The sequence below is a fragment of the Pan troglodytes genome, chromosome 13, assembly GCF_028858775.2.
Source record: "Pan troglodytes isolate AG18354 chromosome 13, NHGRI_mPanTro3-v2.0_pri, whole genome shotgun sequence".
Taxonomy (NCBI): Eukaryota; Metazoa; Chordata; class Mammalia; order Primates; family Hominidae; genus Pan; species Pan troglodytes.
In genome coordinates, this window is record NC_072411.2 from 71,285,674 (window position 1) to 71,298,878 (window position 13,205).

The 13,205-nt window shown below is 37.1% G+C and overlaps 1 protein-coding gene across 5 annotated transcripts in view; it reads right to left on the reverse strand.

The window, feature by feature from the left end:
• LRP2 (LDL receptor related protein 2) overlaps window positions 1–13,205 on the reverse strand; it is a 232,678-nt gene that overhangs the window by 115,975 nt on the left and 103,498 nt on the right. For all 5 annotated transcript variants that reach the window (XM_054679929.2, XM_515882.7, XM_054679933.2 and 2 more), the window contains 7 exons: window positions 9,876–10,068; window positions 7,973–8,098; window positions 6,955–7,085; window positions 4,274–4,411; window positions 3,600–3,881; window positions 1,582–1,821; window positions 295–414 (listed from right to left, as the gene is read on the reverse strand). In XM_054679929.2, the coding sequence (XP_054535904.1) occupies window positions 295–414; window positions 1,582–1,821; window positions 3,600–3,881; window positions 4,274–4,411; window positions 6,955–7,085; window positions 7,973–8,098; window positions 9,876–10,068 (1,230 nt within the window). The remainder of the gene's footprint in view (window positions 1–294; window positions 415–1,581; window positions 1,822–3,599; window positions 3,882–4,273; window positions 4,412–6,954; window positions 7,086–7,972; window positions 8,099–9,875; window positions 10,069–13,205) is intronic.

Genomic DNA, 13,205 nt, shown 5'->3' on the forward strand with positions numbered 1-13,205 from the left:
AGGGCTAAAATGACTAAACACTGAGATTTTTCTTTTTTGTTGTTATACTTTAAGTTCTGGAGTACATATGCAGAACGTGCAGGTTTGTTACATAGGTATACACGTGCCATGGTGGTTTGCTGCACCCATCAACCCATCATCTACATTAGGTATTTCTCCTAATGCCATCCCTTCTCTAGCTCCCCACCCCCCAACAGGTCCCGGTGTGTGATGTTCCCCTCCCTGTTTCCATGTGTTAACACTGAGATTTTTCTAAATAAACATTGTGAACAAAAACGAAAGCAATGCACTTACCACAACCAACCTCATCAGATCCATCAACACAATCCTTGTCCCCATCACAGACAAACGATAGGTCAATACATCGATGATTGGGGCAATTAAACTGAGTAGGTTGGCATGTCTCTGTTGAATCTAATGTCATCCGAAAACAAAACCAAGTTTATTTCCTGTGCAACAAGTACCAGAGCCAAACTAAAAATGGCTAAATAGCTACAGAAGTTATCTCAATTGTACATGGGTTCAAAATTCTTTCGAATCAGCCACACTATCAAAGTCAGCTAAGCAAAAGAACTCAAAACTAGGATAGGTTTTAGAATTGAGAATAAAAAGATTACAGGGCAGAGTCAGAAACTGTGATTACACCTTGGAAAATAGACCACATTTAGAAAGTGAGCATCATGTGCTTGGACTTGGACTACATTTCATGAATACTATGAAGTCCGTGACTCTAGACCAAAGCCAAGCAATGGAACCCAGTTAGGCAACAAAACCAGTATGACCCACATGCCTCGTAGCAACAGTGTGTAGACAGACCCCCAAAACTGGATTTAAAAGTCTGAACAGAACAATTCTAAAAACCAGGGTCCTACCTTGCTGTTAAGACCATAGCCTTGGAGTCGGATGCAGTGGCTGGCCCCACCCACAACATGAAATTATATTAAATACAGACTTATAGGGTATGAAAGCTAGAAGGGATCTTAAAGCTCATCTATTCCAAATGATAGTGACTTGCCTAGTCAGGCAACCAGGACTAGAACTTAGCCCAGGGAACTTTGCTCCATCTTAAACTATTATTGAAGACATAAAATAAAACAACAAGCTAAAGGAAAGCAGAACTGGCAAGATGGAAAACAGGTGGATAAGATCAAAGGAAATTTAAATTTTCTGTGCCTCTTTATTTTGATGTCTTTTTCCTTGTACCAAATGAAAAAGAAACATCAATAGCCAAAGGTCTGGATATATCTATATGACTTTTAATATTGTTTTAAATATATAAATAGATAGCCGAGGGATTTTCACTTTTTCAATTCCTATCTGAATTGAAATGTTTGACATCAGAGGCAGTCCTTGCTTTGCTTCCATAGAACTCAATATTTGTAGGTGGACTCTAAGAATCCCATGTGCAGGCACATGCCTTTGTTCTTGTAACCTATTGATACAGAGATTGACAAGTGGAATAGAAGTACTAAAGAGACAATGAAAATTGCATGAGCCTTAGAGGAAAGAATGCAAGGCCGTTTGGTTGTTGAAGTCTATTTATGAGGCTGACCAATCAAGGGAAACCAGCTCAAAACTTACTGCAGTTCTTTTCATCAGATCCATCCCCACAATCATTGTCTGTGTCACAGACCCAGTTCTTTGAGATACACTGGTGATTATCACAGGTGTATTGGGTGTCAAGGCAGGAAGCAGGTGCGTGGGTGGGGCAGTTGTGCTCATCACTGCCATCCACACAGTCGTTGCGTTTGTCACAGCGCCAGTGTGCAGGAATGCACTCCCCATGGCCACAGGTGAACGCCGAAGATGAACAGGTATTATCTACAATAGTAACAAACTGGTCATGAAGACATTTGTTTTTACAGCCTTTTAAATGAGTTCTTGCCTTATAAAGGCTCAGTTCACCTTTTTTAATGGAGGCATTGTATATAATAAGGAGAAATGTTCATCAAGTGATGTCATCATCACTAACATCATTATTGGCTGGCATTTATTTGGTATTTATCATAGAAAAGGCATTTTTCTAAGTTATGCACCCACACACATCATATAAGTTCTCTTTAAATCCTCACAAGAATACTATAAAGTACATATAATTGTCTGCATTTTACAGATAAGGAAATTGAGGCTTTGAGAGATTTAGGAACCTGCCTATGATTCACGCTCTGGTTGGATTCACTCTAAAGCTCATCCTTAACTTTCAAGCTGTTACTTCCTCCAACCACAATTTCAAATTCAGACTATAGAAAGCTTGAAAATATGTCATATGAAAAGTGCAAATAGATAAAATATTAAGGTAAAATTTTGTGCTCTTAGAAACAAGAAGATAATACACAAAAAGATGAAAATTTAAGAAATTTCAGAAAAATGTACAAGTGAGCACTTTACTCTTGCAAATCTGTCACTCCTCTTTCTCTCCAAAAGAAAGGTTACTATTAGTATTAACTTCACCTTGATAGAGATTTCTGAGATTTCAACTGTCCTCTGTCTTTTTTTTAATTTGAATGTAATACTTTTGCCTTCTGCAATAGTGTTTATTAGGCCCCAAACTATATAGACTAGATTACCATCAAAAGAAGAATATAAAGGTTAAGACCACCATTTCATTGTTAATTTATTTTACTCTAACATGGGAGAAAAGGAATACAACACATGAGATTTTCCAAAGGCTATGATTGCAAGTAGTTATTCTGTGATATTATTCTCTCGGTTGCTAAAGGTTAGGTCTACTTTATTTTTGGTTTTTGTTGTTGTTGTTGTTTGTTTGTTTGCTTATTTTTTTGAGGCAGGGCTTCACTCCTGTTGCACAGGCTGAAGTACATGGCACAGTCTTGGCTAACTGCAGCCTCAACCTCCGCAGCTCAAACAACTCTCCCACCTCAGCCTCCCAAGTACAAATTTTTGTATTTTACAAATTTTGTGAAAATACAAAATACAAATTAGCTGGGTGTGGTGGCATGTGCCTGTAGTCCTAGCTACTTGTAATTTTGTTTTTTTTTTTGTATTTTGTAATTTTGTATTTTGTAATAGTCCCAGCTATTTGTAATTTTATATATATATTTTTTTCTGAGCTCATCTATTTCTTTTTTTTATTTATTATTATTATACTTTAAGTTTTAGGGTACATGTGCACAATGTGCAGGTTAGTTACATATGTATACATGTGCCATTTTATATTTTTTGTAGAGACCGGATTTCGTCATGTTTCCCAGGCTGGTCTCGAACTTCTGGACTTAAGCAATCCTCCTGTCTCGGCCTCCGATTACAGGCATGAGCCACCTTGCCTGGTCAGATCTAGTTTATTTCGATTTGACTTTTTGAGGAGTTTGCCAAGACATAATGACTGCATTGGTCCAAACAGCCAATGTCAAAGAAAAAAATTGTTGAAGATAGTCTAAATCAAGGCCAGAAACCATCCATAACATTATGAATGAAATTTCTTGCTTAGCTTCCTAAAAGCCTTCAAAGTGCATGTTAAGAATCTGAAATTCTAAAAGATATTTTTCCCATATAAGTAGCCCAAGCTTTTATTTATTTTCTTTAAAGCCCACCTCTACTCTATTCATCCCAGGAAATATCGCCAGTGCATAGCTACTTACTAAGTGTGCCACATAGTTGCTCATCACTGTTATCATGACAATCATCGACTCCATCACAGCGATAGTAATTGGGCACACATCTGCCATTTTTACAGGGGAAGGAAAATAAGCCACACTGCTCCGTGGGTGGTTCATTGGTTGGGTCCCCCTCGCATGTCAAGTGATTGGAAGCCAGCCTCATTCCATAAGGGCACCCACACACTCGCTGGAAATTTGGCACCGGGAAGCAGAAGTGGCTGCAGTCACCGTTAGGATGCGTGGGTTGATTACAGGCGTTGGAACCTGCAAAAGCAAAGCCCCGAGGGAGTCAGTCATGTACATTTTCACTAGGTGGGTCACGGGTTTGATTTGTGAAGGAAAACAAACGGGACAAAACATTTTTCAGACCCAATACTAAAAAGTAGCTTCCTCTTGGAAATCAACCCGCCAAATACAACACTCCATTTAGGTATGGAAAAGTCCCAAAATGTGTTTTTCCTGACAACATGTTTAAGGCTAGCAGCATTGAACAGAGATTTCACGTCTTACACTCTTAGATTATGTGAACGACAAGAATATAAAACTACCAGGAGCTACACCTTTAAGTAATAAGTACTTAAAGAGAACAGGAGCCACTGTAACAAATAAATAAACCCATACAAAAAAATTAAAAAAAACTGGGCAATCTCACTCACCAGTCTGGATGTTGACATCATACGATTTCAAATGCAGTATGTAAGCAATGCCACTTCGGATAACTGTCATTTCTCCGCCATCTGCTTTCCTGACTCGAATAATGGCACCCAGTCTCCAGTCAGTAAAAAATAAATGCTCTGAAAAGAAACATGGGTAGATTAGTATTTTCAATCACAGCTAACTTATAAATAAATCACTTGAGAAAATGCAATAGGCTTGAAATGCTTCTTGCAAGTACGATCATCTCCCCCATAAATATCTGTAATATGTTTCTCTAACCATTTTCCACGACTTGTTACTCCCTAGTAATGCTCTGTGGAAGTCTGTATGTTAATAATATCAGGGTTCAGGTTCAGGCAAGCACATATGGAGTTTTATGATGGCATTTAGTAGCAATTGGATTTAGTTCTGCATAGGTAATAGTGAAAATAAGAATTGGGGAATTCTTCTACAGAGCATTAAATGAGGCCTCATAGGTCTGCGCCCGCTAAAGCGCTCACCTGCTGAGTGCTCTTAGGCAAATACTACGCTGTGTGAAGGAGACAGTCTGAATCATTCCTGAGATCCTTCCCAGGTCAAACAGTTCATATTCTATGTTTTAATGACAGCACTTAAATTGTAATTTTTTCCCTTGACTTAAATAAGAAGCTGTTGAGAAGGAAAAGTACAGGTCTAGCCCAAAAAAGGAACTTTCAGTGTATGTTTGAGGATCAATAAAAATCTCAACACAAGTGTGGATTCAGCTACAACCACACTACTAATGTTCCATGATGCTCAGAATGGTAAGAGAGAGGCGACATAAGATTCTAAACAACAAAAATTTAATCATGTTCACTTTACACTAACTATTGCAGCAGGAAAATAAACATATATTTTTAAAAGAAAGAATTGCATCAATGTGGATTTTCTCTTTAATGATAGTTTAACTAGAAAACCCTAATTAATCAGAAAATGTTTAAGATGTCATAAATTTTATTTGACCAATTTCCTTATCTGTGGTCTAATCAATGACCAATCAGTCACTGGACTCCCTAAATCTTTCTAGAGACTGGCAATCCCAGTCCCACTACTAACAAAGGCATCCTCATATACTTAAATAAGTAAGTAGTTCAATAAATCTTTTAGTTCTGTGTGGTGCACAATCAAGAAGATCTAGCCCTTTAGTAAAAAGGTACACAATTTCTATGGTGTTGCACAACAAAAGAACTTTCCAAAAGAAATTCACAATAAACAGCAATGTTGAAAGAAATAAATAATTATTGCTATTTTGGGAATGTTGTGTTGTCCTCATGGGTATGCATTCAAATTTTTTTCATACTGATGAAACCAAAAGATATTAAAACTACATTTTCTTGAATCCCAAAACATCCCAGCCCAGAGCAGACAAAATTCAACTTTTTATAATGTTTCTATGCGACAGCAAATAGCATGTGTCTGACATCATTAGTGAAAAGGGAGTAAATGGATGGCGGCGGCGGAAGGGGGACGGGAGGAGTATTTATAATTAACTCATCAAAAATCTCATGAGCATTTTTTAAATACCACACACTCCTCCACAGATAAACAGACAGCAGGACAAGATATGCAATATACTTACTAACTATTCATTCCACACATACATTCTATGCATGTGAGAAAGTCTTTGATTTATAGTGAGTGTCTAGTCTTTTCAAGCACTGTGTTAATTATTCAAAGTAGGAAGTTTCAACCAGGGACACAACTAGCATATACACAGGGCTTTTGGTAGACTTAAACAAAACATGACCCCTCTAACTGGAGTAATCATGGTTTGTCAAACAGACCCAGGATAGATTTCAGTGTCTCCTCACCCTCTTGGCCTGGCATTTTTATGCAGTGCACAAGCTATACAACCATTCACAGAGCTCCTGTTTTCAAGACTAAGCAAACCACCTGTTTCATGGTACCAGGCTACATTCTTATTCCCAGCAACTCAACTCACAACAGCATGCCTGCACTCAAATGGGGAGCTGAGAAGACAGGCAAGCATTGGCTGTGCTCATTGTGACTGTAGTTCCCCAGAATTCATGCTTCTCAGCAATCTTCACTAGTAGCATGAAATTATTTGGAAAGGTTGACGAAAAAAAAATTATGTCTTGCTGTTCTTCATAAAGCATAACCTAACACTTCCATAAAACAAAGATGATGTCAGTTCTCCAACATTTTGAATAAAAAAGTTTCAAAGTCATTCAGTCAGCATATAGTTGATGAATATGTGTAATCGTTTTTTCCACAAGGATTTCTAATGAGATTCTTACAAACACTGGAGAATAATGAAATGCTACAATGATTACTATAAACAGCTCTTGCTGTTTTATTCTTGAAAATGAAGGCAGTAATTTACTGTTTCATCACATGATACTTGTATAACTAAGTACTTGGGATGTTGAATTGTATAATACATGTAATCTACAAAGTGCTGTACCCATATACACTGTCAACATTATACGAATATATACAAAACAAAAACCACACTCTAAAAATGAAATACACCATCAACAAACCAAATGTTTTGTCTATATATAATAGCACCATTTTAAATTTTTTCATTTTAAAGTGGCCAGCTTTTCTGGGATTGTGAAAATGCCACATGAGGATGAGTTTACTATTGTAACTTGCAATGTATAAAAACAATACATACTTTTATTGCTTTAAAACATACCTCCAAAGATGGCAAGTCCAAACGGATGTGTCATCTGCTCTATATGGCCCAGTCTTCTTCTGTCTAAACCATCAAAGGTGCTGTGCTCAATTTTATCAAAATAGGCATCTACCCAGTACAATCGTGAAGCACTAAAATAATAAAATATTTAGTTATCTCTTATCCAAAAACTATCAGAGCACCCTTTACACAAAGGGCATCCAAAAACAGTAGGGTCAGTTGACACATTTATTAAACAAAGTTTTTAAAATTTAAATTACATTCATTAAAAATTTAACAGTTTTATGTCCCCCAGAAAGAGACGGCTACTTTTCATGAAGTGGCTTTCAATCAATCGTCTTAGAAAACTTAAAATGTTGCTATCTTTGAGCCAGAAATTTTATTTTCTCCTTGTGAAATCAACAAGCTAAGAAAAACATTGGTAGTAATCTATGTTTAAAAGGTTAAATATATTTCTTCCCTTTTTTTCTCCCATAAGTTACTTTGGCATTTCATCTTTATAAGCTTATTTACTCTATTCCTTTTCCTATATTCCTAGATAGATCATCAATTTCTTGAGAACCATAGCTTATACTTTTAAAGTTCTCCCAAAGTGCATGTAAGCAAAGGTGCATTTGTTGATTAATTGACTCCAAAGATTTCCTAAACTCAAGATGCTCCCTGTAAGAAATTACACACTGCCTACAGTTCAACAAATCTGTACCCTACTTTAAATGTTGCTTGGGACCCACCTCCCCCATCTTGAGTTTCCACTAAATCTTGTCATTCAGCTTTCTCTAGTAATTTTCTCAGAATACTCATGAATTTATTAGTTTTCACCCCAGCAGTAGCTGGCCAACTATGTTTATGTCCTTTGTGTTCTTGTTCAATATCCTTCTCCCATCACCAATTAATTATTTAAAATTCTGCGAGGGAAAGCAGTACCAGTTTCCTTACTCCATCATATCACCCAACCTGCCTCATTATGTGTTCTGCAGTAAAAGAGAACTAAGTATCGGGGATGATGATTCCTACTTACGCCCAATCGATGGCCAAGCCATTGGGCCATCCAAGAGTAGTGTTTATTACAGGCAAGAGGTGAGATCCGTCACTCCATGCTCTCATAATTTTAGCAGGACGGAACCAATCAGTGAAGAATAGATACCTAGAAAAAGCAGTAGTAAATTAAGGCTGTCAACACTGGGACAAACTACATGACTTCCAGAGATTTAGAACAAACAGAGATTCTCCAGATACTGCAATTAATTTTGTTTTCTTTATATGCTATTGAACTTAACATACTTAGTGTATAACTCATGTAATTCTCAGTTAAAATTTAGTTAACATGTAACCAAAGTCACAAATACAAATGGCATTTAAATGGGCATTGAGAGAAGAGAACCACTGTCTCAGAGTTTAGGAACTAAAACTATTGTCGCCTAACATATTCTCTAACAAGACACAATTCAGGTTACCTATTAAATATTCCGCGTTATTAAAATAAAATAATAAACAATGAACACAGCAAGAAAACATTTCAATCTCTTTCTCTCTAGATTAAACATTCAGGATCCTCTAGTCATTCTTCCATAAGGAATTGATAAATTTGCAGGAAACCATTCATCTCAGATGAAGAAAGCATCCAAATCAATGCAATGCAAACAGTATCTGACCCAAGCATTTTTTTAATACTCTAAAGAGTGGGAAAAAGATAAGTCTAGAGGCAAAAAAAAAAAAAAAAAAAACACACACACAAAAAAAAAAAACAAAAGAAAATAAAAAAACAACTTTTTCTCTTTTATGGGATCCAGAGGAATCAAAATTATTCTTTTCCAAAATGTAACTTTCTGAAATGTAACTACTTCATATCATTTTAAACAAAAGAGTCAACAGGAAAGGAATTCAACAGTTTTTCAAAACCAAAGGCCAAAAGTTTGAGTTAAGACAAATTCATTAAAAAAATAAACTGTTTAACTCTCTATAGGGCAATGAAATTTCTTATCAATAATAATATCAGTTTTAAAATGTGTTTCTTTTATTATCTTACAGAGAGGAAATTAAAGCAGACACTCTAGACGCAGCAAACAGACTTTTTTAGGCACACAGGCATTCCAGTCAGACAGGTCTGGAATTTGAATACTGACTGTTGCCTAATAGCTGCGGGCCCTTTCACAAGTCACTTTATCTCACTGCGCCTTAGATTCATTCTCTCTAAAATGGGTATTTACACATACCTCCTTCACAAACTAGCTTTGGAAGCTGATGAGATTATATATCTAACGGAAGAACAGGTATGGATGTTCCCTGGGTAATCAGGCATTGGTGGGTTAGCAGCCATCTTTTTTATCATTCCACTCATATACAACACATAGCTCAGATTTGTTCTAAATAAACACAGTAGCTGTTAAACATATTTAAATAAGACAAGTAGGAACCAAAAAGGAATACTGTGAACTCTTCTGTCTTTCCTTGTCTGGCACCACCAATTATAGAATGGTAAAACATGAAACTTTGTGGTCTGAAAAACTTTTTATTCTGAAAACTACTGAATGATTAAGCAAGTTTTGCTAAGCTTTATATAAATATATTAAAGCAGGGAAAGAATTTGGGTCTTTCTTGTTAATTCTGTTGCCTATTCACTCCTTTTCTACTGAATCTATATCACATTGTTTGGTCCTCTGCAACTGTGAAAAAAACTACTCTTCAGTGAAGACTGAGAAAGCCAAAAGTTAGAAGAAATGTTTTGGGTTTAAAAACAATTTTTTTTACTCCCCCAGAATAAAGTTTTTTGAAGGAAAAAAGAAATAAAATTTAAGGTGATTTCAACTTATACAGTTCAATCTTATATTTGCTGAACTTACCTAAATCCCTAGGGCATCACTTTTCAATGACTGTAAAAGACATACAGTTTCAAGCTCTTAGGAAAACATGAACACACTTACCCGGCAAAAGGATGAACTACCACCGACCGTGGGTTATTTAAATACTGAACTACTGTGCGTCTCGTTTTATCAGCTAGCCTCATGACACTGATACTCTTGTAATGAGAGTCTGTCCAATAGAGATTCTTTGAAATCCAATCAAAAGCCAAACTTTCAACATTTTCCACCCTGTTAGCTGCGAGAATTTCTCTTCCTATAAGTTAAAATATGGACATATTTTAAGCTAAGTATATTTTGTAAGGCATCAATTTTCCTACTAATGCACACTGAAATTTTGTGTCAGAGTTAGAGCATATTTCAGGAACACATGTGGAATTCTTTTTTAAAAAAAAAAAACTCTGTAAGCTGCTGAGCAATAACGTGAGATAAACCTAGAATCTATCCATTCCTCAAACTTTGGATCTCAAAGAGTAGATATGATACTGACAAACAGAACCAGGAATGGTATGGCCTGGATTTACTCCCATGTCCAACCTTCCAGAAAAAAATTTCTCACTGTAGAATATCTGAAGAAGAGATACCTGAGTTCACCTACTACCACCCGGAGACGGCTCTGATAAGCTGACACCACCAGGTACGACCTGAGGGTAACCCTGAGGTATCATCGCCCAACCCTCTCATCAACAGTCTTCCACAGCCACAAAGTTGCCAAGTTTTGAAAAGACCAGCAGAGATACCAGAAAGGAAATCAGAACTGATTAAAAAAAACAAGACAAAAAAAAAAACGCTTTCCTCTTTATGGAGTTGTTATGCCTTCTTTTACCCTCTTTTTTCTTTTTTTCACTAAAGAAAATCTGAATCAGAATAAACAGCCATACCTCTTTCTTTTGCAGTAGGAAGAAAAAAATCCTACTACTTTTTCTCTTCATTTATTCAGCAAATTTTGAAAAGAAAGTTCTCTATGTGATAGAAAGCCAACTATATATTTAGAAAACACAATATTGCTAATAGTGTTAATAATTACAGCTTAGATTAAATGAGCACTTACTAGGTGGCAGAAACTGGACCAAGTATTCTGCATGGATTCATCCATCCTCACAGCCACTCAATCAAGTAGGCATTAGTATCGTTCCTATTCTACAGATGAGGGAACCAAGTCAAAGAGAAGTTAAGCATCTGGAAAGAAGTGTGGACACCACCCTCAAGGTAATTCATAGTGAGGTGGTGAAAGAGGAGGAGGCAACTAGGCCAAGAGACAAAAATAAAAGAGTAATGAGTGCTGAGATGGAGAGATGCATAGGATGGTCTGAGAGCACAGATTCCTAATGGACCACATGGCAAGGCGGAGGTCTGGGGTGGTTGACAGACACAGAGACTGAAAATTCCACATGTTCTAGGAGTGTGGCTGGAGGTTAATGAGTTAATGATAGAGGCTAAAAGAGAGGGAGATGTTCATGATGACCACCAGGTGGGGATGGGGCACAAAGGAAGGGGTGAGTGGTCATGCCCTTCCTCTAAGGCCTGTGAGAAGTTGGATGAAGCATCCACTTAGACATGTTGGTTTAGAGGTGATTGTAGGATATCCAGGTGACATAACCAAAAGGCAGCTGGCACTATGGGTCTGAACCTCAGAGAGAGAACTTGCATAGAGATTTTTATCATGACCCACAGAACGCTTGCTTGGTCTTTCCCTCATTCCCTAGGTTAGGAGGAAAAACACTCAGTAAATGCACTATTATAAAAGTCTCCCCATAATTATTTATAGTTGCTACGTAGATAGTAATCAAAGGCATGAAAGGTGTGAAATTATTTAGAGAGAGGAGAACCAGTGTTGAACAACAGATTTACAGTTTTTTATAGAACAGGCAAAAAAGAAAAGATCTCCAGCGTACACTAGAAAAAAAAAAGATCAAGAAATAGAAGGAAATCCAGGAGTATGCTGTCATGGAAGAAAGAATATTTGAGAGAAGATGGCTGAAGTACCAAATACAGGACTGATAGGCATTATTTAATTTAGCAAGAAAGAGATTAGAGGTGACCAGAATGAGAGGAGTGTCAGCCACCTGGTGGGCAGATTGCAAGAGGTGAGTAATCAGTGAGAAATGTGGAAGAAGGGATAGGAAAGTGCAAATCAATCTTTCAAGAAACTTGACCATGAAATGCAGAGAAGGGGTTATCACTAAAGAGGAACATGGAGTGAAGGGTAAATTGCATATTTTTTAGGATGGGAGAAACTTGAGCATATCTGATGATAGGGAAAAGTCAGTAGAAAAAGAGAATTTGGAAAAGAGAAGGTATCATTGATGGAGGGAGTTCTACTGAGGGGTTCATTCAGCTAATCCTGACTTTTAATATGATTTCTTTTTCTTTCTCTTTAGAGACAGGTCTTACCTAGGCTGGAGTGCAGTGGCACAATCATAGCTCACTGCAGCCTCAAACACCTGACCTCAAGTGATCCTCCCAAGTATCTGGCACTACACCACACCACCACATTAGCTGATTTGATTTCTGACAACTCATTTCCTGCATATACTGTGTACTCATTCAAAAAAAAAAAAAAAGAACAATGTAATGCCTCCCTCACCAAAGCATACAGAGTTGAACCACTGACTATGAAGAATATTTTAAAAGGTAGGTTGCCAAAAAGAGTCCAGGACCAGATGGATTCACAGCCGAATTCTACCAGAGGTACAAGGAGGAACTGGTACCATTCCTTCTGAAACTATTCCAATCAAGAGAAAAAGAGGGAATCCTCCCTAACTCATTTTATGAGGTCAGCATCATCTTGATACCAAAGCCGGGCAGAGACACAACCAAAAAAGAGAATTTTAGACCAATATCCTTGATGAACATTGATGTAAAGATCCTCAAAAAAATACTGGCAAACTGAATCCAGCAGCACATCAAAAAGCTTATCCACCATGATCAAGTGGGCTTCACCCCTGGGATGCAAGGCTGGTTCAATATATGCAAATCAATAAATGTAATCCAGCATATAAACAGAACCAAAGACAAAAACCACATGATTATCTCAATAGATGCAGAAAAGGCCTTTGACAAAATTCAACAACCCTTCATGCTAAAAACTCTCAATCAATTAGGTATTGATGGGACGTATCTCAAAATAATAAGAGTTATCTATGACAAACCCACAGCCAATATCATACTGAATGGGCAAAAACTGGAAGCATTCCTTTTGAAAACTGGCACAAGACAGGGATGCCCTCACTCACCACTCCTATTCAACATAGTGTTGGAAGTTCTGGCCAGGGCAATTAGGCAGGAGAGGGAAATAAAAGGTATTCAATTAGGAAAAGAGGAAGTCAAATTGTCCCTGTTTGCAGACGACATGATTGTATATCTAGAAAACCCCATTGTCTCAGCCCAAAA